Here is a 25296-nt window from a genome sequence, read left to right on the forward strand (position 1 = left end):
CATCCCTGCTTATATGGTGATCTTGCATTTCTATACATTCTTTGTTTTCCTTGCATTCATTGCCTTTCTGACCCTGCCTTTTATCACCACATTCCTCCTCCCTGACCCATCTCTTACACTGCACAACATGGATCTTCTGTTAACATTCACCTGTCTTAGGAAAAGGAATTGTTTTTAGGAGAAAGGATGATGGTTTTGGCTCCACTGTGTCTTCCAAATAAAGTCAAAGCATTTAGTTTAGGATTTCAAAACTTCATCTTACCCTACTTCATCAGGCTTCACTCTCACTCTCTTACATGATTCTGTAATGCTATTAAATGCATTAAATGGATACATGATGATACTAATACTAAATTTCTGTATTACTGTGGGCTTTGTTTGCTTTTCAGTCTTTATTTTCTGCTTCTTTATTTCTTTGTTTCTATCTCTCGACAAAATGTGGTGTTTAAAAGTTTTTATTTTATTTAAATTCAGTTAATTAACAAATAGCATATTATTAGTTTCAGAGGTAGAGTTCAGTGATTCATCAGTTGCATATAACACCCAGTGTTCATTGGTGAGCCTAAGGAGGGCTCGCCACCTAGTTATGCCATCCCCCTACCCATCTCTGTTCCAGCAACTCTCATAGTTGAGAGTCTCTTATGGTTGGTCTCTCTCTTTGGTGGTGTGGTGTTCTATTCATTATATAGTCACAGGAGTGCCTAGGAGATTGTTCTTGGGCAATAAGAAGCAACCCCTAGGAGCTGTTGAATTAAAGTGAATTGCTGGGCCACATTTTAGGTCTGGGTATCAAACTTAATGTGTCAGGGACCTGGACAAGGAAGGTCTCCAGTGTTAGTGTGCTAGGAAAGAGTCTTTAAGTATGACTAGAAGGGAAGAGTCACACTGAGCAGTAAATGCTGGAACTCACAAAACTTGAGTTGCTAGAAATCAGTAGCAAGCTATGGCAGACACTTGCAGTCTTGAATATTGTTCTACAATGCTCAATAATTGACTGTTGTCTTTGACACACAGGATACACATTTGAAACCTAAGGAGAGAGTCTATAAAACATAAGAGGAGTGCTCCAGAATTTAGGCAGGTTTTAAAAACACGAAGGGTAAATACTACAGATTCAAATAAAAAATTTCATAAAACAGTTTTCTTCACCTTTTGTTTAGGAAAAAAAAATCAAATTTGCAAAAAATATTTTCAAGTGAGACCAGGCACAGTATTTTTTTTTTAATTATGACATGAAGGTATCTTTCCTTAGAAACAACATCTTCTAGCATATGGAGGCCTGTGAAAGGCACATCTCTACAAAGAAATAGGGGTGTTAAATTTTCTGTCCATGTATTCTCATCTGACCTGCCTATTTGATTCATATTATCTGTATCTTCTCCTTAGATTATTAAAACGGGAAGAAAGTTTCACATTCATTCCTCGGTCCCGTGAAGAACTTCCAGACAACTTTCCAAAGGAAATCCCTGGAATCTGCTATTTCCTGGAGGTAAGGACTGGTCCTAAGCAGCCAAAGCCTTCTCTTTCTTCCTCGAGAATAAAAAAAGTTTCCTACAACATTGGCACCATGTTCCTCCGGGAGACAAGCCTCTGAGACCTACTGCAGATCAAAGACTCCTCCAAAAAGCACAAGCCCGAACATGGGTCATGACTGGAGAGTGGAAAGAGGTGGTTTCTCTTTCACTACCTTGCTGAGAACAAGCAGCAGAATTTCTGTGTTATGTTAGGCAATAATCCTAGAAAAAGGTGGATGATGACTGAAAAAAAAAAAAAAAAGAGAGAGAGAGAGGTGAGGATAATAAGATGTGTCCATCCATGTAAGTGTTTTTTGGTCATATATATATTATATATATTTTAAGTACGGGCCCCCTTTCAAAACTAACCAATAAATAGATTCTGTGTTTTCTTGTTTGTCACACATACAGGTATTTTTTCCCATATATCTCTATCACTTTTGAGAGCCAGTTTTGATGATATATTCCTACATTTAATGAGTTGGTATGTGAGGAATATTTTCTAATTTTGTTTTTTTGAACAGACATTTCATACATACATCATGGCAGTGTGGTCAACTTCCCAGCAGAAAGAACTGTAACTCAGCAAAATATTTTAGGGATATTACCTATTTTTATACATCTCTCTTCTTCTAGATAATTACATTTCACACAACATTACTCGATTTTCAGAATCTGCTACTGTGTAGTTGGTATATTATGTAACTGTAACCTATTAATCAAATATAGCTTCACTTATTTAGACAGATTAGTGCTTGGACTGAGAATACATATAACCAAGGACTTCAGATGCTGAGAAAGCATTGTATGTCTGCTTAGTAAATATATCCTTTAGATTTAATTAATGTAGCATGGAATGCAAAGGAAATAGAATTTCCTAATAACAGATTTATCTGTAACAAGGATTACAGAAAGGTCTTATTGCCATCTTCTAACAAATGTCATTTAAAATGAAATGTTTTGCTACAGTGGACCCTTTTCAACTTAGCATTTATAAATAGGTAGCGTGTACAATGTACTCAACTATATTCTAATAAGCGGAATCCCCACTATATTATTACTCCTTCCCCTACCTTTCTACCTTCCCCACTGGATGCCTCCTAAGGGCTACCTGCCACTCTTGGGAGCAAATTCCTAGATGCTGTAGGACATTTTGCCAAGAATGTTGTTTCTTCTTGAAAAATAAGCAAGGATGGAGAAACCCTGTATTTTATGGCTTTGAGATTAAAAAAAAAAAGAAGAATTTTTCTTCTGCAGTTTGATTGATGGGGCTCTTAAATTCAGTGAATCACCTTCATGAACACAGAGGTAGGTCTAGCCTCCAGGCCCAGCCATTGCCATTGTGACAGATAGGCTTCGATCATATGTGGTGCTAAAATAAAGACCTGTTCCCACTAATTAGCACCACATGAAAATATTATCACAGATGCACCCTGAAATTAGGAGTACAGTACATCTAGAGTTTTCCTATTTTGGATCTAATATAAACCAAGTTTCTACTGAGGTTAATGAACTGGAAATATTTGTTTCCTTGAAACCTTGAAGTGGCTCTTTACTCCAGACAGTATGCTCATTGAGAGCTTATGTCTACTGAATGTAATAGAGTGATTTCTCCAGTCAGGCATTTTGGCTGCATTATGATTTGTTTGTAACATAACTCAGCTACAGAGCATATTAACTGGTGTCCAATGTAGTCTACGAGGTTTATTCATGTTTTTAAGTTCTCTAAGTGTGTAGCTAGAAAACATTTGTAGACATGCAAAGTATGTGTTATATAATAGTGACCACTCCTGTAATCGTTGAACTCTGTTTTCACCCCAAGGCTTATGAAGACACGAATGTAATACTTACTGTGCAGACAGGATCTAGACCATGAGCTCTCTGAATCCTTGCCAGTCGTTTCTCCTCCCTGGTCCTAGGTCTCTGTTTTTAACAACGTGGAGGCCAGAGGCCAGGGTGTTTATTTAAGTGGAGTTTTGTAGATTGAGGACAGGGTGCCTTCATGAGGATAGTTCCAAAAGAATTTCTTCAGGGGCCTTGGAGGTTAACCCACTTCCTTCACTGGGAACAAGGGGGCAGGTTTATAGTCAGTGTGGGCTTAACAAGCTGCGAGCCCCTAAGTCCTCTTGCTAAAAGCCGGCAACACTTTAACCATGTGCTCTGCACAGCACAGGGGCATGGACAGAGAACCCAGCTTCCTGAAGTCATTTATGCTTTTTCTGCACAGGAGCTTAGAGCTTATTATGATAAAGTAAATCAATAAACATTTTGGTGGTAAACAATGTGTTTTGTAACCATCAGGATTTCCAGTAATCATCCAATCTATTTCTCTGCTTTTTATAAAGATGTGTCTAAACAACTATTCTAAGTATATGATTATTCTTTCTATACTTAAGAATATCTGTGGGAAGCATATTTTAAAAGCATCATTGAAAAGCTACTTCATTATCCGGTAATTGGTGATAATGCCCAAGACACAAATTGTATATACATTCAATTTGTCAAAAGAATAACAAACTCTTAGCTTATATGGTTCTACTTAAAGAAGTAGCCATTTACATTGTCGCAAATATCACAATGAAAAATATACCAGAGATCTATTATATATCACAGGATGTAAACTACACTTTTCAAACAATGTAATCTAAATGTATCTTTGAAGCTGTAGTCTGTGACAATAGTCTAACCTGTTACCATTTTGCCAACCTATTACAGTTCATTATTAATTACCCTCTTGCTATGTGTTAGCAAGTTACTGCATAAAATGGCTGTTTATTCAAGCTGCACTCATAGAAGTTAGAAGCTGTGAAAAACTATTATACTTTTATTTGTCCTATGTAATACAGTCTACGTATCCTCCATTTAGGAAATGTGACTGCAACAATGGGTCATAGTTAGTACTTCATTTGACTAATATATGTACAGTATTCTTACCTAAAAATTACTGCAAACGTCATGCATTTTAGTATGGCAGATTAAAAAGAATGTAAATGGATGTCCTATTAGAAGTCAAGTGTTATTAAATTAGGGAAATGGCTTTAACCCACTCTAAAATGGATACATTCAAATATAATTTGGCACTTACATCTCCTCTAGATTAGTGTGCTTTGGGGTAACAAATTTGAAGAAGTCATTACATAACTAAGCATCAGTACCAGAGATCCACACTGACATCAGTATTATTTTGATAGAAAGAAAGTCATCATCATTTGCAAATAAATCTGTAATCCAACAAAGTCACAAACTCCCCATATGTATTCCAAACAGTGCACAGTATGTGCTTTGGTAATCTTAATAAACAGGTAACATTAGCCATAATAAAAAAAGAATAATTCTCAGTGCCATGATAATACATATCATTGGATCTCTCATCTATGTAGTATGGTATAGTGAGAGAAAGAAGATAAAGAAGATAAAGCTTCTATATAACAGGTGATTGTCTAAAACCTGCTTTGATATTCGTTTCTTCTACTTTAAATTATTTTGGATTTCCCTTTTAATATCTGACTCTCTGAAGTCCAATGAGCTGTGACCTATTGTGACTCTGAGACTGTCACTGAAACCTGAGACTTAGAGTGGGCCCATGGACTCAGCACTCCAAATAGGAGCTCTCATGGTCTCACACTTGGATCTCTTGTCCAGGGATAATAGTATCAGAGACACAGTGTTTTATTGTTAAAGTGCAAAGGGTGCCCTTCCAGGAAACAGAGCAAAACAAGGCAACAACTTATACAAAATTTCATTCACAAGAGCAGTAAGGTTTTTAATTTTGCAAAATGCTCCAAAGATTTCCAGCAATAAAGCAAAATTAAATTGATACATTCAAAAGGCAAAGCCTCAGAATTTGGTAAACTACCAACCTCTGTGTTTTATACAGAAATATTGCTACCTATTGAAATCACATAGTTGAGGTTTTGAGATACCAAGAAAGACCTTGAGATTATGATTGTCATTAAATCTATTTACTGAAGGCTCTTGGGAATCCCTACTTGCTGAGGACAAGTGTCATGGATCATCAGGAGAGAACAAAACTTGTAAACATAGGTTTCTGTCTTATCATGCATTTTATGCACTACTGAGCCCGTGCCCTGACCCTGTCTACTCCATGGTGTCACTGGAAACCATCTCATTCCTTCAAACCTGGCCTCAACAAACACTAGCACCTCTGAACCTAACATGGCCACTGCAAGAGGCAGACAGGAAGACCCACACAACCTCAGGCCCAAGTAACAAGGCACTTCTGAAGTGAACTAACCATTTTCAGTTGGTCTGGGGGCATTGCTAATGTCTGCAGCTTTTCCCTGTGCTTTTTCTTCCAAATACAGCCTGACTCCAAGCACTTGGTGTAACTTTACCAAAAATTCCTTCAAAATGAATTATATATGACTGAATAGGCTTTGGGTGACACAAGATGCCTTTTAGCCAAGAATACTGATAAACTAAGTCCAAGAACCAAGAACCAATCAATTGCAGCCTAGGTATTTCTATTATTAGAATATAGATCTTCAACTACAAAAATCATGTTATTTCAGAGGCTTCTATAAGCATATGTACCAGATAGAGATGGAAAAACATGGTACACAAGAGACTGAGTCATGAGGGTTAACATACGCCAGTCTGAATGATGATTCCTTATGGGTAGCTCTTGATATATACTTCAGTCACAAGCAGTTATAGATAGATAGATAGATAGATAGATAGATAGATAGATAGATAGATAGATAGTAGATAGAAAGATAGATAGATTGATAGATAGATCGATCTTGCCAGAATATACTGAGATAGTGTGCAAAATTCCTTCCTCACACTTGATTCAAACAACTGAAACCTAAGTATTTCTGTCCTGCTGCCTTTCTGTTTCCTTCCTTTGTTCCTTTTCCTTTCATATTTAAAAAAAGTCCATGATACGGCCAATCTTATGTTGTAAACTAGTTCCAGTTTTATAAAGTAATGAATCCTCTTTGTGGACAGGTGTAGGTATGTGTGCATGTGTGTGTTGCACGTAGATATTACATGATTCAAAGGAGTGACCTTTTGGAAGGACCTGGAATGCCGATAAGGAAGGTTTGCATTTTTATTTCCAATATGTTGTGACCAGAACACAACTTCAGTCAAGTCCTTCGGTTGCCATCCCATCCTTATTAAGAAATGATCCTGTTCAATGGTTCAACTCATCAGCGTGGGATCATCTGGCTGCCCAAGTAAGAAGTACCTAGGAAGCTTTCAGAAATACAAATTACTGAGCTTTACACCTGCAGAGATTTGGATTCAGCAGGTGGCAGATATGGCCTAGGAATCTGTATTTAGAAAATCACTCTAGGTAATGAGAATATAAAGCCAGATTTGAGCTTCACTGAAGAGTTCTCAAATAATCTCAATTACCAGGAATAAATAAAGGTGACTAAGAGAGCAGTCTATTATTTCATTTGTAGTTATTTTGAAAAGCTAAGTATTCTGGGCTTTGTAGCATTATTTCTTTCACAAGTTTTAATTTTAGCTTTGGTCTCAAATTTACAGTCTGCTTTTTAAGCAGGAGACTTCAAACTTAGAAACAAAAGTCAAAACTAATAAGCCTGAGGAATGATTATTGCTCACTATAGGGCTATTAGGCACAGTAGACCTGGTACCATTTTCTTAGTTACCACCTGAGCTGTGCAGTATATCACAGTAGATGCTGGTCCACACCACCAAGCTATAAACTACAAACTTTTGGACTACAAAAAACTATAAACGTTTTTGTTTTGGAGAAACAAATATCAAAGTGACAACATGATTTCTGAACGCTTTGATTTTTATGTCATAAAAAATCACCAACTTAATACTTAGTATCACTCTGTACTTTTCACATTGAATTGTGCATTCATCTAAAAATAATTTCCTAGCAATACTTTATAACAACCTTTCAAGCAATAATTTAAGCCATGGTATGATACCATATGAAACCTGCACTTCTGTGCACTTCATAGCACCTTTAGGGAAATAGAGACATGTTTTATACAAGCAATAATATGGCTGGTGTGGACTTTCAAAAGATATTCGTGATTCTATTACAGCAAAATAAGAAGCAAGTAATAATTTAGGTAAAAATTATCTGAGCAAATAACATGGGTTCATCTGTCTCAGAAGCCATTCATTTGCACACATGCTATAAAGTAATAGACTCCTATCACATTATTTCTGTTGTATAATTTTTTTATTTATTTATGATAGTCACAGAGAGAGAGAGAGAGAGAGAGAGGCAGAGACATAGGCAGAGGGAGAAGCAGGCTCCATGCACCGGGAGCCCGACGTGGGATTCGATCCTGGGTCTCCAGGATCGTGCCCTGGGCCAAAGGCAGGCGCTAAACCACTGCAACACCCAGGGATCCCATGTTGTATAATTTTTAAAATAACCTATCACAATATGATTTCTGTTCCTCCCAAGAGACCTGTGTATGTAAAGTTGCCCAGACTTTCAGGTCTTTGTAGAATATGATAGTGAGGAGTAGTTAAGGATGGATAAATGAGTAAAGTAGAGCATAGGTTGGATGAGTTGATTGAGAATTTAGGCTTTGCAAAAATACAGATGGATCTTGGGACAGGTTAATTCGAATTCTTGGTTTGATAAGCATTCGAAGATGAAAGATTAAAGATAAAAAGAGCTCATTACTACTGTTTTCTGTGATGGCAAATGTTTAGTAAATATAATAGTATTTTGGCTCCAGAATATGATTGATTGGATGTCATCTGTAGTATAATTAATAAACATCTGAAAATGATTATGTAGCCTTATTGAAGATAACCTGCCCTTCTCAGCTGTTTTTATGATAGCACTAAAGACTATATATTTCAAAATGAGTAATTAATATTTTTAGTATTAAAATGTAATTTTTATTTTTTAAATGTAATTTTAATCAAATATGGCATAGTCAATAATCAGTCAGATAATTTAATAGTTAAATTATCCCTCCATCATGTAGCATAACATAGTAGGATTACACTCAAGGCAATTGGTAAATTTATGTTACAATGAGGAACTTCTAAACCTTGGGTTATTATTTAGCAAAGTCATATAAATTTAGGATCCATTCCTAAAACTCTAAATAAGATTACAGCTCCTATTATTGCCTCCCTGGGCAAACTCTCTACTAATCATGAATCTGAATACAATTGGAATGGTGGCTGGGCTTGCTGCTAGTTTACCTTCTTAATAACCATTGCAAAAGTGAAGGTAACATCCTTCTTCTCACAACTTAGAAAATCCCCTTATAAAAATGCAGCAGGACTGTTGATTTCCTGAGAAAGTTTTTGATAATTATCTTTTTGCATATCATTGGATGCTTAATTCATAAAAAACATGCTTTTGACTGTTAATAAATAATGAAAAATACTTAATTTGAACCTATTATAGTGAATTTATCCTTTCAGTTAATTCATCTAGCTGGTGATCAGATCATTCAAAATATTAGACTTACGTACTGTTGCATATTCTCTGAATGCAGAAAACAGAATAGCAGGCCTAAGTCACAGCTTGTTTCTGATTCTTTTGACACATAGTTTAAAAAGAAGGGAATCAGTTCACAATTCAACCTTCTTCTGTGGCCTTTTCATTATTTGGAGATAAAAAAGGGATTCTACTAAATATATTTTTACTGTGGTCTATTAAATGTAATTAAATATAAGTAGGACTGTAATGCATTAATTGGAGTAAAAATCAGAAACGTATAAAACTACTTCTTCACACCACCTCACTTTTGAAAGATAAGCTTATTTTGCTGCTTGGCAGTTATGCATCAGACTCAAGACCCAGGGCCAGATGGAGAGGATGGGATGCACAAGAGCTTTAGGAGAGATGAAGCAAAAAGGTTTAATTTTTTTCTGCATGAAGGTATAGTTACTCGTAAAGGAGAGGCAATTTCCATAAGAGATACATGTGGTTTAATGAAAGCCAGATGACTTATTTGACTGCTGGTCATTCTTATTTCAGAAAGGAAAGAGGAAAACAAAATCCTTTTCAGTTTTCTTAGGAGGTGGGTCTGCCTCTCAGCAGCCGCACATTTCAGTGAAACTGGGATTAGAACCTCACAGGGCTATAAATAGAAACTCTCTGAAGGTGGCTGATAGCACTAGTCTTGGTTACCATGATGAAGGTAAATGAAGGTGTCAGAACATCTGGACTGAAGGAACAAAGAAAACCACATAGCAGCTCTGCCATATGTCACAGAACAGCCTGCTAAAATTAGGGTGCAAGTGATATTAAAATATTTTTCCCCTTGATAACATGCCTGACTGAGCAAACGCGCAGTAAGAAGAACACAATTTTATTTTATACATCCTTTTTGTGTGTGTTCTGACATTATAGAAACAATATCTTTCCCTCGTTGGGAAATCTAATCACAAAGAATGAGAAATACCCTGTGTTCTAAATCATTTTTGGAGCTATACTCTATTCCATATTCTTCTTCACAGTATTCTCGCATTGGGCTTTGGCTGCTAGCAAAACAAGTGCTCGACCTTAGATAGAAGCCTGCCTTTTTTTTAAAAAGATTTTATTATTTATTTATTCATGAGACACACACAGAGAGGTGGGACATAGGCAGAGGGAGAAGCAGGCTTCCTGTGGGGAACCCAATGTGGGACTCGATCACAACCTGAGCTGAAGGTAGATGCTCAACCACTGAGCCACCCAGGTGCCCCAATAGAAGTTTTTCTGACCCAAAGCCTGTCCTGCTCCTGCAGGGATGCTGCAGAGTTGGAGCTGGGGAGTCACACCAGCAGTTGGTGGTGTTCTGCCCAAGAGAAGAGGTACTATTGTCTGCCTTCCAAAATTAGAAGGGGCTAGGTAGCCTCTTATCCTCATTTAAATATGTCTCACTGATACGCAACTGGTTAATTCAGGCAGATTGCTTAGAACAGAAAAGTTTTAAGAGAGGAAACAAATCTGAATAGCTTTTAATCAGAATTACCAGCTAGAAAAAGAATTTAGGATGATAATTTATGTCTTGAAAGAGTCAACTTATATCCCCAAGTCAGAATACTAGACACTTCTGAAAGTTTTCTAAATGTATCAAGTTCTTCAGCACTAAGAAAGAAAAATAATTTTGTTGATGGATTCCTTAAGGCTTTATCCCCTGGAGATAACATATAATTATAAAACGCATTTAAATTATTTTTTTTTTCCTGGACAGCCCAGGTGGTTCAGCAGTTTAGCACCACCCTTGGCCCAGGGCGTGATCCTGGAGACCTGGGATCAAGGCCCACATCAGGCTCCCTGCATGGAGCCTGCTTCTCCCTCTGCCTGTGTCTCTGCCTCTCTCTCTGTGTGTCTCTAATGAATAAATAAATAAAATCTTTAAAAAATTTATTTTTTCCTCTATGTTTTCCATTTGTGGCAGAAAAGATAGAAAGGATGTCACAGAAAGACTGACAAATTGTGGCAGTAAGCCATGGTTTGCAAATTTGGCAACATTCTTTTACTTAAAATACTAAGCTGTTTTTAATGATATAAGGGATAAGAATAATAGTCAGTACTGTATTAAGACTTGTTCGCTTTAGAATTATTCATATCCATACTACTATTACTCTCATAATAAAACCTAAGTCAAAGCTAATTTATATTCAAATCATTTGAACAATAAATACAAATGTTCTACATCACCTCTGACTAACAAGAATCTATACATTTCTGTACCCAGTGAGACATCAAATCCTAGAACTGCTTTACTTTTATTGTCTCTCCTTAATGCTCAATATCGCTAACTTTCATGGCAGCAGGAGAAGATAGCTTTCTTCTAAGGAGAAAGGGGTGTTCTGGGTCAATATATTTATGTAAAACCACTTAAAACATCCTTTTTTTTTTTTCCTACTTCTTCATTCAAATCTCCATGAAGTGAAGCCAAATATTAGAATGGCCAGATAGTTTATCAACAATATGAACCCCCCCTTCCAAATTTTATTGGTATAATTTATCATGTTGAAATTAAAGCCAAAGCTTGGCTTGAAGTCTCAGATGAATTGTTTTCATATTATTTGGCTAGAAAGAACTATCAGGAAAAGGTGAACTCTTATTTATGATAGATGTCATTCTAGCCAGGAAGAGATCAACAACCTAGATGACTGTATGACTATCCACACTAATTCAGGGAGGGGTTTTTAAAAATTCTTTAATTTTTGCTCTTGTTAGGCAAAGATAATTATTAGTGGATGACAGCCAAATTCTTCCTGTCTTTTTTATCTGTTTCAAATGTGTCACCAGGCATTTGTAAAGTCCATCCCTTTCTTTGTTATACCACTCAATGATCTGGAATAATGGATACTCACTGCTTTTTTTTTTTGATCCTTAAAAACACTTTATTCCCTATCTAAAAGAATTCTCCTACTAACATGCAAATGAGGAAGTATCCCATTTTATGACTATATGTGAAATACTTTGGCTGGATTCAACTAGATTGCAGGAGAAAAGACAGCAACAGGGAAGACGAAAAGAGACAAATCAAATTTTACCTACATTAAAATTATGTCTGTAGCCCAACCCCATTAACCCAGAAGACAGCTGAAAAAAAGATGAACTGATTATAGATTTTTAAATACAAAGTTCATATTTAACAGAATGTCTGAAAGTTCATCATGTCAAAACTTTGATAAACAAAAAACTAAAAATATGCTCATCAGAATGAATCTATTTAAAAGTACAAGAAGAACTTCTTGCCTTATAGATGCCCTACCCCTACCCCACCTCACCCTGGTACAGAATTTGTCTTCTGTTGGGAAAATGTGGTACTATGTCAGTATGTGTTGTATGTCCTCACTAAACACTAGTATCATCTTGATTATAATGAGAAACAGTGAAAGGGTCCAGTCTCAAGTGTGGCTGTAACTTGTGCATCAGTAGAATTTGGTACTGTTTCTGAGGGAGACTCTGGGCAAGCGTAAATTGCATGGCCTCTGTGTTGTATGCAGGAATAATCAGGTCCTCACAGGTGGCCAGTATCCTCAGCTTCTTTTTTACTTTTCATTCTTTCTTTTTTTCCCTTCCATCTCTTCTCTCCTTCCTACCTTCCTTCCTTCTTTTCTTTCTTTCTAGCTTTTATGACAGATGTGAAAATAGTGTTTCAGTATTTGGGTGGAGGCTTCTCTTTTTTTCTTGCACGTCACTGAGCACAGTGTGGCTTTAGGAGGTTAGGAACAGAAGGTGAACATTTAAACATAGATCATTTGGGGAGGGAAATGACAGAGATCATTGAGACATTGTCTTCTCAGTTAACAAATCAGGAGTTTAAAATACATAGATGTTGTTCTTTTGCACTGAATTTGAACACTTTCTCAGGAAGTATCAGGGTCAGCCTTTTTGGACAACCTCCTATTTTTGCCCCTACAAAGATCTTCATTTAGAAAAATCTTCTCATTTTCAAATAGTAAGTTTTTACTTGGGTGCGCCACTCTGCTCATCATTGAAAGAGAAGATAGCATTTGTAAAGAGATTGCTTTTTAAAAACAACTTTCCAATAAGGCCAGTACATCCAATGCTACTTGATTTTACTGGCTCTTTATCTAGAGATAAATTACCTGTCCGGCTTCTTGTGTACCCCTCTGTAACTCAATTTGGCACAGTATGGTGTCTGGGCTTCTTTTTTGAGGGTATGAAAACATTTGCCATCAATTCTGTAAGTCTGCTGTATCGAACAAGCAATATACAATGTAGTCCCTATTTCTTAGCTCTCTGCCTTTGAGATCTTAGTGTGTATTCAGATAACTGTTTATAATCACAATTTCTACTTAGTCACCAGAATTAACTAATTACTATGCTTTTAAACACAAAAATACACAGGTTGGATCATTTACAAGTCCCAATACAAAGCCTTTTTTTTTTTTTCGGGGAAAATTCAATCATTTCTAGCAAAGTACTTGATTCCTAAGGGAAAAGATGTGAATTATCTTATTTAAGAGAGTAAAAATGAGGAAGATATTATGCCCTTTCATTTTAGGTATCCCCAACACTATAATCATTTGAACAAGTATTGGATAAGATTTAAAGAATCTTTAATCCCTGAACTGAAAATATTTTTGGTTTTTTGGTAGTGTATTAGTAATATATTCAAACTACTTATCAAGTTTTCACCATGATATAAATTTGTATTCATTAACAGAAAATTATATAGAAATAATAGAGCTTTTTTCTTTCTAGAAATATATGCTTCTGTAAGTCAGATATCTTTGAATATTGGTTTACTTCTCATTTAGACTTTTTTTTTTAAATACATCTTGAGGATATTCTACTCTAATGAATTAGTCAGTCAGTCCAGGGAAGAGATATGAAAACTACAGAAAAATTAAAAACTTTAAAAGAGTACATTTCAATGTCAATTGACTTTTACTTATTTCACCTTGACTTGTGAAATTGTGAAGAAATAGGCCGCCACCATATAAATTGACACTTAGGAAAATATAAATTTCTTCCTGTGTCTTCCAGTGTTAAAAAAGCCTGTGCCTTGAAATAATACACAATATTGATACTTGTTCGGCTTCACTGTCTTTACCATTTTTATTTCTTTAGAGAAATATGTTTAATAATGACTGTAAAAATAGAAGAAATGTGGTTGAGGAACACAGAAGAAATTAAGATCAAATGTGAAGAGAGTCCTATTTTCTCCATTTTGTGTCATTCAGGCTGAATTGGCATCTAAGGCCCAGATTGGCAGCCTATCACTGTCTTCTTTAAGCATTTGAAGATAAGCAAAAATTATTCCAACCATGTGGACATTTATTTACACCATAATGGCAGGTTTTGATTACCATGAAAATCAGGTTAGGTTCATATTTTTAAAAAATGGTCCATGGGGAGAAAGACTTTCTGATTTTTCTTGGACGTGGATAAACAGCTTTTCCTGTATTTAAAAACAAAACAAAACAAAACAAACAAACAAAAACAAAAAAAAACCTTCCTGGGTGTTTGGCCTTGGAAAAACTCTGAAATTTTATGACATCTGCCTGCAACTACATTATAACTTTGGTAATCAAATGACAGAACTGTCTCATTATGCTTTTAAAACGTACCAATTAAGTGCATTCCAGAAATAATACATATCATTCTTCATTTCAAAATCAACCTACCTGAATTCTGACTCTTCAACTGTGAGTAGCCATTTTAGAAAACCAAAGGGTCTCATTTCCCAAAACCATACTGTAGATTAAAAAAACAAAAAACAAAAAACTTGCCTGTTCATTTCAATGTATAAGATAAATAGCCAGTACATTTCCATCAAACTTTCTGGCACTATATATATATAATCATCAATAGGTTTCCCAACTCAATAAAAATACATAGTTTATAATGTGCTAGGCCTTCATTTGCTTCCTCTGCATGGGGTAGTTTTTATGTAAGGAGATACCTGAATTATTTTAATACTTTGGCCAATTCATTTGCTGTGATTTCATGGGTCTAAATTTTTGATTTGGCTTGCAATGTAAATAGTATTGTACATCTGCTATTTTGCTATCGGATTATACTTTGTGAGTCATTTCTTTTAAATATCTAGTTATCACAATCTTGAATTACAATGTCATTAATAATACCAGGTCAATATACTAATATATCTGTAAGGCATGGTTAAATGCATATATTTTGAAATGTCAAGCTATTATTTTTAAAAGATGAATGCATCTCTTAAACCTGTACCATTCATTAAAAAGTTTCATTTGGTGTTTAATATTTTATTTTAAAATATTTTCCTTTATCTAGTAGTACAGGTTAAGAGAACCTTTTTTTTGAATGAAATGATAAAATATGCCTCGTTTCACTAGAATTTTAAGAATACTAGTACGTGTAAAAGTATATAAGCACTTACAAGATTATAAACATCCACTGTATCTTCTTTGGTTTTCATGTAACACGACTTTTTACTCATGTGATTATTTTTACTTGTAATTAACCTAAATCACACACAGTGTAAATAGCATGTTTCATTATGAAAAATGTCTTTGTATTTACAGACTGCAGAACAAGGTAAATTTCTATATGAAAAATGATTGATGAAAGCCCGGGATTCTTAAGAAACAAAGTGGAAATGACAGTTGTGTGTTATATTTTACATAATTCATTACAAAATTAAGTCATGCATTTATTTACCTTGTAAGTCCAAACAGTCACTTATAAAAATATTTAAATCAATAAATGATACCAAAAAAGTGGAGTCTGTCGATTCTTTTTAGCTTCTTCTTCCACACCATGAGTGACAATGATTAAAAATATGAACAAATGTTTTCAATGCATTATCATTATAGCTGCAGATGATGTTAATGCGACAACTATTATTTATTTTTATGGTAGGAAATCTCTTAATTCTCTTATTAAACCAAACAGTCCAGGTCACCACTTCTGTAGTTTTATGCACTCTGAAAATATGTCACACAGAAATGGCATGATTCACTTGTTTTATCGTCAGTTTGCTTCCCTGAAAGGACAGAGAAATGGGATCATTTTATTGTCATAAAATGTCAACTGAACACCCACTGGGTACTGGTCAGGGCCTCGCCTGGGAGATTATAGATGCTGCACATCCCTAAAAGAAGACCATTTTCATCCCATGTTCCTATATTTCTGCAGTAAATATACACAAAATCAAGTTATCTTTGTTACCTATTGGCCCTCTCCCCCATAACCATTAGGTCTTCTCAGCTGTACAAATCTATTTCTCGCTATTTCTGGCAGTTCCCAAGGGGATATCCACCCTTTGTCTACAGAGGTTTTCTCATCTTCTGCCCTTGTCTCCTGGTAGACATCTGCTGTTTCAAGGTCATGCCATGGAGAATTACTTTACTGACCCTGTAATACTGAGGAGGCAGAAAAAAGTAAAGGAGGTGTGTATACACACATGCGTGCGCACACACACACACACACACACACACACACACAAGATAATTCCAATTAAAATTCCCTAGGAAATAGAAGAAAGTTACTGGGCTCATAGCAGGATGGGCAGTGCTAGCTCGGGCTGCACCTGCTGGGCCATGGGGCAGCAGTTCCTCCTTGGCAGGTTTCCTAGCCCCATGTTTGTAGGCTGAAGCACTGGCATGAACTCACAGGCGTTGTCAGTACAGGATTGTGTTTATCTTTGTTGTTAGACAAAATAATCCCCTTAGAACTCAGAAGGCTTCTAATCTATTTGCTTCTAGTCAGTGCCATCAGCCAGCATTCAAACTAAGGTTTTCTTCTGAGATAATGTTCTTAGTCTTGCCTTATGTCCTTTGTCCCCAGGATTGTCTCATAACATAATGGCAGCTATTTCAGTGTCACATCTTACCCGAGGGGAGGTGACACTCTTACCCCGATCTTTGCCATAGGCTGTCCCTTTGTCATACCGAGAAGTCTCATTGGATCTCACTCACTTCAGTCTTAATCTTTTTCTTACGGTTTCAGTTTTGTCTTTTCTTTCCTTTGTTCCATACAGAAGTCCTTAGCATTCTCTACATTTTGTGTGCAAACCACATGGGCCTGAGCTCATTTCCTTCTCTTCATCCCTTGCCAACTACGGTAAGATGCAGCCAACGTGCACTAATGGTGTGCCTCCCTACAACCACGTGTGCTGCACACTGAAGGCGGCTGACCTCCCTTCCCAGTTAACCACGGGGGACAGTTTTACTGGGCGTTTTGGTCACAAAAAGCACACGTCCTCCTCTTTTCAACCACACAGACCAGGTTGCCTCTACACCAGTACCACGGAGTTTAGGCGTCTGTTATGGCAGCACTTTGCATTATTGATTTGGAATGGAGAGGCTGAACTTACAGAGAAATCCAACCAGAGAGAGACCTCATGCAATGGTTATGTATTTCTCACTCATCTATCGGGACAGAAAGGTTCCAAGTTAGTGTAAAGCTATTTCATGCTGTCGTTCAGGGACCAGGCCCGGCAACAGGCACAGGCCACCTTTATTCACACACCTGCCTCTGCACTGAGTCCCATGGCCACTTCCACCTGCCAAAGAGGACTATGAAAGCACTCCAAATGTGGATCCAGGAAAACGATAAGGATTTTGATCAACACCTCACAGCTTCGGCCACAGTTATATTTTTAGCTTGAGATTTTTTTTTTTTTATTATCTTATTCTCAAAAAAACCTAAACCAACTCAGGCATAAGGCTATGACGCCCTATTTAAAACAGAGCTGGAATCTTTCGGAAACCATGCCTATGATATTTGCTATGAGGGTGTCTTGGTTCTCTAATTCTTGTGGACAGAGACATTCTAAATTTAATGATTAGTATCTGCCAACAATTCTTCCAAATAAAACATACTGACCAGACCACAGATTCTCACAAGGCTCCCAGATTCCTGTTCAGTGACCTCTACTGATCAGGAAGAGATTCCATTGCAAAATGTCATCATCACCATGATCAGATAAGAAGATGGAAGATGACACACATTCCTCAGGAGACAGAGCCCTTCCCATGTATGCATCTGATACATTGCAGAGTGCTAAAGGAGGATTTCCGATGTTAATTTAAATGGAATTACAATGACCAGAACAGACCAGTAAGAAACCTCTAATCACAACAGTGCAGTACAGATTTTGCACACTTTTGCTTTTTTCAGGTTTGGACCTCAAGTCCAGGTTATTATCCATTATGAACAGGCAATGCATATAAGATTTCAACTTTCAAGGTATGGAAGTTATGTAGAAGCACTTTACCAAATTTTGATCACACTGTATGCCTTCTACTTGAAAGTTATAGCTACCAAAGTATGTGCAGAGAAGCACAAGTTATTAGTTAAGTGTGTGATATTTGGGATTATACAGACCTGGGACCAATCCCAGTCATGCAACTTATTAGCTAAGGAAATGATAGGAAAACACTCCTGTCCAATTTGACAATTGTGCTTCTGTCAGCCTTCATTTCCACAGAAGGAAAACTCTCTGCCTGCCCCTCTGGCTAAACCCCAACGTGAGACCAGCATGAGTCGTCCCTCTTTAAAGACAAGATGAAGCTCTTTTAGAAGAGCTTTATTAATTTCCTTATTGTCATATAATTTATGTGATGCTCTTACTTCAAAGAAGGCATTGCCTTTCGTTTTTTTTAAATATTCTTTGATGATGGATCCCTGACTAATAAGACTTTTATTTCTCCATGCAGATGATTGAGAGGCCAATTCAAAATCACATACAAAGAACAGGGAAGTATCTGTTGATTTCAAGTGAGCTGAGTGCAAACCTCTTTTAACATTAGTGAATGATTCAGATGACTGCTTAGGTTTGTTGTTGTTGTAACAAAGAGCTAACTATGCAAGACTAGACCAATTACATTTCCTTTCAATGGCTGCAGTTACAATGTTGGCTGTATTTAAATAATAATATCCAAGATTTATTTATGTGGTACCGTCAATGCAACCAAGTCAGTGCTGGGTTAGCAGGAAGTTACTTGGAGTAAATTCATCAGAATGCAGTTGTACCTTAGTGCTTCTATCTACCCTATCTTATTTGGATCTACCTCTTAATCAAAATTTAAATGTGTTATTCTACACATCCTCTCCCTATGTTCTTGGCTGTGATATATTCATGCATTTGTGCTGAATGAATGCTAAATATCTCTTTCTTCAATGATATTAAATCTGGCACAGAATATCCCAGTGAACCTTAAGAAGAGTTGAGGTGAATAAGCCTGATTATTTGCATGCGCCGATTTATCTGAAGAAATTGATTCATATACTTAAGAGAAAGAGGAGATGTAGATGCGCTCTGAGGGGAAAGGCTAGTGAACACTGGAAAATGAGAAGCAACAGGTTATCTGCTCCCCAGCGTGGCCCCAGGGAGTTAAGTGTGAGCTCATACAGGAAGAAGCCCCACAAATGTTAAGGAGTCGTTCTGCTCAGAACCCATGAGGTACTGGACCACAAGGAGTGCTGCTTCAAAGTCTAGGTGATGAAGTTGACAGAGATGGAGGAAGGAAAACCCTCCCCATCTTACCTATAAAGACCTCTTAAACTGTATCAGAAAGGATTTAAGCTAAAAAATGTCACCGAGTCTATAGAGATGAGTTTATATAAGATACATCCGTGGCATATACATAATTCAATAGTACACATAGCACGTGTTTGCTGTCACCAAATCCTGAAGTATCTGCCTTAGATACTTCTCCTCCACCCCAACCTAAAGCATCTCTGTTCTTGGCCTTACAGATTCTGAACATGCAATCATTTCTTATCTAGACCAGTCCTTCACAAGCACTGGTCCTGGTGCAACACTTGTCTCTAAGAACTTTTCTTTGTTTATGAAAAAAAGAAGAAAAAAAAGGAAAAACTTCATGAAACTAAGTCAATTGATTCAAGAAACTTTTCAATTTGAGATTAATAGAAAACTAGCTGTATTGAGAGGTACTGATGACAATAGGTGGTTTTGTGGGTGTCCCTGGTTTGCTTTTATTTTCAAGAATACTCACCTTTTGCCCTGACCTGCCCACAGAACATATATTCATTTTTCAGAGTGGACATTCTCATGCCATCTCTTATGAAATTTTCCGTAACTGCTCCCCTATGCCTTTTACTGCCACAGTGGGGGTACTACTGGAATGAGGTTATACCTGCCTTAGAAATCTAAAACAGAAGAAAACCATTATGTTTTAATAACCAATAATTAAAAAGCAAGTTCTTTCTGTCTTCTTAGATATACTGGCAAGTAACAAAAATTCAACTCAGTGGGTGAGTTTGTTTTTTTTTTGTTGTTGTTTTTTAAGGTAAATGAACCATATTGGCTCATGAAAACAAGAGTTTGGATGTGGCAAACGGACTGCATTTATGTTTGATTCCATCTTCCCTTGTATACTGGCTTGGTCTTCAGACTGGCTTCCCTCATGGAAATAAAATGGCTTTGGTAGTACTTTGTTCAATCATTTAAAGAAGAGAAAATCCTTTCTCTCCCTCTCCATAATGATCTGTATAGATGTAAAGCCTGAAACAAATCCCAAGTAATTACTTTCACGTGAAGAATACTGTGCTCTCACTGTCCTTTAAACCCACCATGGTTTAAAGTGGGAGATTATATACAGTTAGCTTACGGCTGGCTATAAGGAACATCTTTTGATTGACTTTTATCCAATGGGGAAGGGGTGGAGTGGATGGAGGAGGTAGCCATAATGAAACAAAATATCTCATGGTTGTTTAGTCTCCTTATGGACCATCCAGAATATGCAGCCTATTGTACACCCCTGGTATCCTGGTGTAGCCAATTCAATATATTAGAGACATTTGCATTTGCATTTTCAAAATAGGAATCAACTGCACAGGAGAGATGCTGTATAGCAGCTAACATTTCAGGATGCAGGATAGTATCCAATGTTCTTTAAATCACATCATGTAAGTAGCCTTCTGCTCTGTGCATACACAAGGTCACCTCTGTGAGCAGACATTATATAATGTGAGGTTTACTGTCACTGCTAAATCATACCACTTTTAAATTATTAACTGCATTGAGGACAGGGACTTTGGGATAGAGCTTACCATGTGAAGGGCTATTAAAATCTTAATCTAAACAGATTTTTTAAAAGGTTCTCTTCCTTCCTTCTGTTCATCATCTTTCACCTGGAAGAAGTCCTGCACGCTCTCTCTGCGGGGGGTGGTGGGGGGTGGGGTGGGGGTGGGGGGTTCATGTTCAGAAGGATACTGAGCTTGTGGGAACAGCTGTCTCCTGTCTCGATATGACCAGAGGGCTAAGTTTTCTCAGGATCACAGGTGGAGCACTTCATTATCAAGATGCCTTATTAAGATAATGTAGCTCTGAGCTTATTAGTGCTAATGTGAGAGAGTGAGAAGTGATTGAAATGCTTAATATTAACACTTTCAAATATAGAACAAGCTTTTCAGCCAGTAAGATGAAGTGAAATCTTCAAAGAGCCTCTGCTGTTCTCCCTGCTTATGCACAATTGATCAAAACTCCCAAGTAGGAAATGTTTAAATGGCCAACTCATCTGCCCCCTACCTCTCTAGTCAGGATTACTCAACCCGCTAGGTATCATCACAGTGGCCCCAGATGTGGGCCTCCAGCAGAAGCTGACAAAACCCCCCACCCTCACCAGTCCATTCCTGTACATCTTTATACTTGGGAGGGAGGGGCTTCTTTAGGACCAGTCTACTTTTTTCACCTGAGTAAATTCTCTTCTAAAGTTTCCCAGATGACAAAGGACTACAGTTATTAGTAAATCTGGACTATGTGCTAGGTCGCATTGTATATTCTTTAATTTGCTTATTCTCATAGCAACCTTACCAGGTAAGCATTATTGTCATATATATATAGAGAGAAAGACAATGGGCAACATTTCCAAAATAACTTGATAAGTTATACAGCTAGCCATCAGATTTAGTGCCCTTCCCTGTATTTCTCCAGGATTTACAGGACATTGTTTTTCTTTTTTACATTTTTCTTCATCTGAAAATCAGCTTCAATTTTCTTCACCTTACATTACAGAGCCTACATTCTAGCACTTGAATGTTATATACTAGCTTATCATCACTCTTGGGGTTCTTCATTTTTTCATCAAGTAGTTACTGAACATAAACTGTGCCTGAAACTGTACTGGGTTCTGGGATCATCATGAGTAAGCAAAATATACACATTTTGTCTCGTGATGAAACTGAGTAAATTGCGTGGGAGACAAAGATTCATCAGAATTGCATAGTGATTCATAATTAAAAATTGCAAATAGTATGGAGTGGGAAGCTTACAAAATGCTGTAATAGCATCTAACAGATGGAGAAATACATCACTGCAGATGTAAATTTTGAGCTGAGAACTGACAGGTAAGAATTCTATAGAAAATAGTAAGGGAAGGTATTAGAAAGTGGAAACCCTTTTTCTAAAAAAAATAAAAATAAAAAAGAGCTAGAAATTAAGTATAAAATGGATAGTGTGGGGAATAAAGTAAGGCAATGAAGTAGAAATCCAAAGGAAAAGGAACATGTGAGTATGGTGCAGAGAAGTCTGATGGGGTTTGGAGAAGGGAGAAGCTGGAAGGTGAGGTCAGATCTATGTTTTAAAACATAGAAGCAGGGGGAAACTGCCCCCAGGAGAAATAAAATAAAACAATAGCGGGAAAATATGGAGGGGAGGTCTTGATCTCAGTAAACATAACAGAATCATCCTACACAAGTGCAGAACTTAAAACCAACTTGGGGAAAAAGGCAGGGGTCCTACAGTGAAATAATAATTAGACAAATAGCATGTTTCTCAGGAGCCATGACATAAGCCAGAAAGAGCTTGGCTTATTTCAGTGTGCTGAGAGAAAAAGACAGTGAATTTATAATTCAGGCAGAATAAAGACATAAAGGTGAGCTCATTAGAAGAGCTTATAAATATACTTCCAGAAGAAAGCAGTGGATCTCAGAAAAGCTTCCTGAGATGTAGGGAGAATAAGGAGCAAACATACCAATGCCTCGGTTGGTAAATCCAAATAAGCACTGACCATATAAATAAATAATAACCATGATGCCAATTAAAGAGATTTTTTTAAAGTTGAGCTGGAAGTAATGTAAAAAGTTATGACATGTAAGGTGGGAGTCAATGATCTGACTGAAGTACATTAAAGTCTTCTATTGTCTCAAAGGAAGGTATGAGTGTTAGTTAGCACTAGATTTCCTACAGTAGTTATGTCGGTCAGAGTTGAAGACTAAACCTCACAGAAACAGAAAATTGTAAACTGTCAAATATATAAAGGGGGGAAAAGGAGGGCAGGAAAAAAGAAAGTCAACACAAAGAAATGATGAAAAAGCATGGTTAAGAAAAAATACAAAGAATGTATATAAATCAAATATAAGAGCAACAACGCTAATGTGTTGACATTTGAATAATGAGACCTTTCACGTAAGATATTGAAGAAAAATGTGCAATTTGTTCAATTTCTAGAAAATACAGAGTTTTACTACCTGGGCCATGCTGTGGAAAACTAAAAAAAAAAAAAATAATGTGATATATACCAATGTCATATATATGTTTATATATCACATGTACAAGTGAAATAATATCATATTCTTAAATAGAGCCAACATTTCCTCTTGAACACATCTCCATGCCCAGTGAAAATGAACATTTGTGAGTTGAGGACTTATAATATCAGAAAATAGAAGATAAATCCATCTTTTGTGTATTAAAACATACAGAGTCATAATGTTACTGTACGGGTAAGCTAAAAAATGATTTCTTCACCCTGCCACATTCTGCCACCCAGAAAATAGCAAACACATTCATCTGTCTCTTTCACTGATATTGACTGGAGTAGGAAATAAAAATCTCCTTGGGCAATTACAGCCATAATATGATACATATACAGGTGTGCAAGCCAAAATGACACTACCTGAGTTGGCTAAATAAACTCAAACCAAGAATGATTATTTTTTCCAAACCAAGAATTATTTTGAGTTATCCCAGACTGGCTGTACCTTTGCCCCCGGCCACAAAAACTTTGGCTCAGCTATGTTTCAGGAGAAGTACTATCTTACAGATAAAAATAACCAAAGGGCAGCAGAAAAAAGTGACAAAGCTAATACTGTAAAACCTTTTGATGATGGAATCAATGCAAAACAATATAACGTGAGTATGTTTAATGTATTTTGAGGAATTGCAAGAAGATTTACAGTAAGTATAAACAACAAACAAAATTTAAAGAAAACTAAGAATTTATAGAAATACATAATATCATAATATAACTTAAAACTCAACCTTTGGGGGCACCTGGGTGATTCAGTGGTTGAGCATCTGCCTTTGGCTCAGGGCATGATCCTGGGGTCCTGGGATGGAGTCCCACATTGGGCTCTCCACAGGAAGCCTATTTTTCCGTCTACCTATGTCTCTGCCTCTCTCTGTGTCTCTCATGAATAAATAAATTAAATCTTAAAACAAACTCTTGGTCTAACAGTAGAAGAGATACAATAAACAAAAAATAGTGAATAATAAACAGATTGGGGGAAGACAAATCAGAGAAACAAAGAGATGGAAATATAAAATAAAGACCAAATGCAGAACAGACTTAATAGAATTAAACTCTTTAACCAGAATGCCATCCAGGGAGAGAATGCAGCAAAAGGAATATAAAAATAGAAAGTGGCTTAGACTTTCCAGAACAACGGGAAGCCAAATAAAACTAAAGGAGAACAAATAAGAAGAAAACTAGAAACCAACGGAACTTTCGATACAATGATTTTTACATTAGTGAGAAAAAAAAGAGGTTGCCTCCAAAGGACTGAGAAGTAGACTTAATAGCAACAATGGAATTCACAAGACAATGGATGGTTTCCACTGTAGGCAAATGAAGGGTAAATGTCACTTTAATAAATTCTATTCACCACAAAGTTTTCTCAAGAGTGAATATAAAATAAAACCTATTTATTTATTTATTTATTTATTTATTTATTTATTTATTTTATTGGAGTTCAATTTGCCAACATGTAGCATAACACCCAGTGCTCATCCCATCAAGTGCGACCCTCAGTGTCCATCACCCAGTCACCCTCATCCCCCGCCCACCTCCCTTTCCACCACCCCTTGTTCGTTTCCCAGAGTTAGGAGTCTCTCATATTATGTCTCCCTCTCTGATATTTCCCACTCATTTTTTCTCCTTTCTCCTTTATTCCCTTTCACTAATTTTTATATTCAAATATAAAATGAATGAGACCATATAATGTTTGTCCTTCTCCGATTAACTTACTTCACTCAGCATAATACCCTCCAGTTCCATCCACATAGAAGCAAATGGTGGGTATTTGTCATTTCTAATGGCTGAGTAATATTCCATTGTATGTATAGACCACAGCCTCTTTATCCATTCA

At 36.6% G+C, this 25296-nt stretch overlaps 1 protein-coding gene across 4 annotated transcripts in view; it reads left to right on the forward strand.

Annotated features, from left to right (window-relative positions):
* GUCY1A2 (guanylate cyclase 1 soluble subunit alpha 2) overlaps positions 1-25296 on the forward strand; it is a 429807-nt gene that overhangs the window by 326910 nt on the left and 77601 nt on the right. For 2 of the 4 annotated variants that reach the window (XM_035715874.2, XM_025465669.3), the window contains one exon: positions 1387-15682. In XM_035715874.2, the coding sequence (XP_035571767.1) occupies positions 1387-1594 (208 nt within the window). In that variant the 3' untranslated portion in view covers positions 1595-15682. Of the gene's footprint in view, positions 1-1386; positions 15683-25296 lie in introns of those variants that run through there. The other 2 variants (XM_035715873.2, XR_004815602.2) reach the window with 2 other exon arrangements.

Source organism: Canis lupus, chromosome 5, assembly GCF_003254725.2.
Source record: "Canis lupus dingo isolate Sandy chromosome 5, ASM325472v2, whole genome shotgun sequence".
Lineage (NCBI taxonomy): Eukaryota > Metazoa > Chordata > Mammalia > Carnivora > Canidae > Canis > Canis lupus.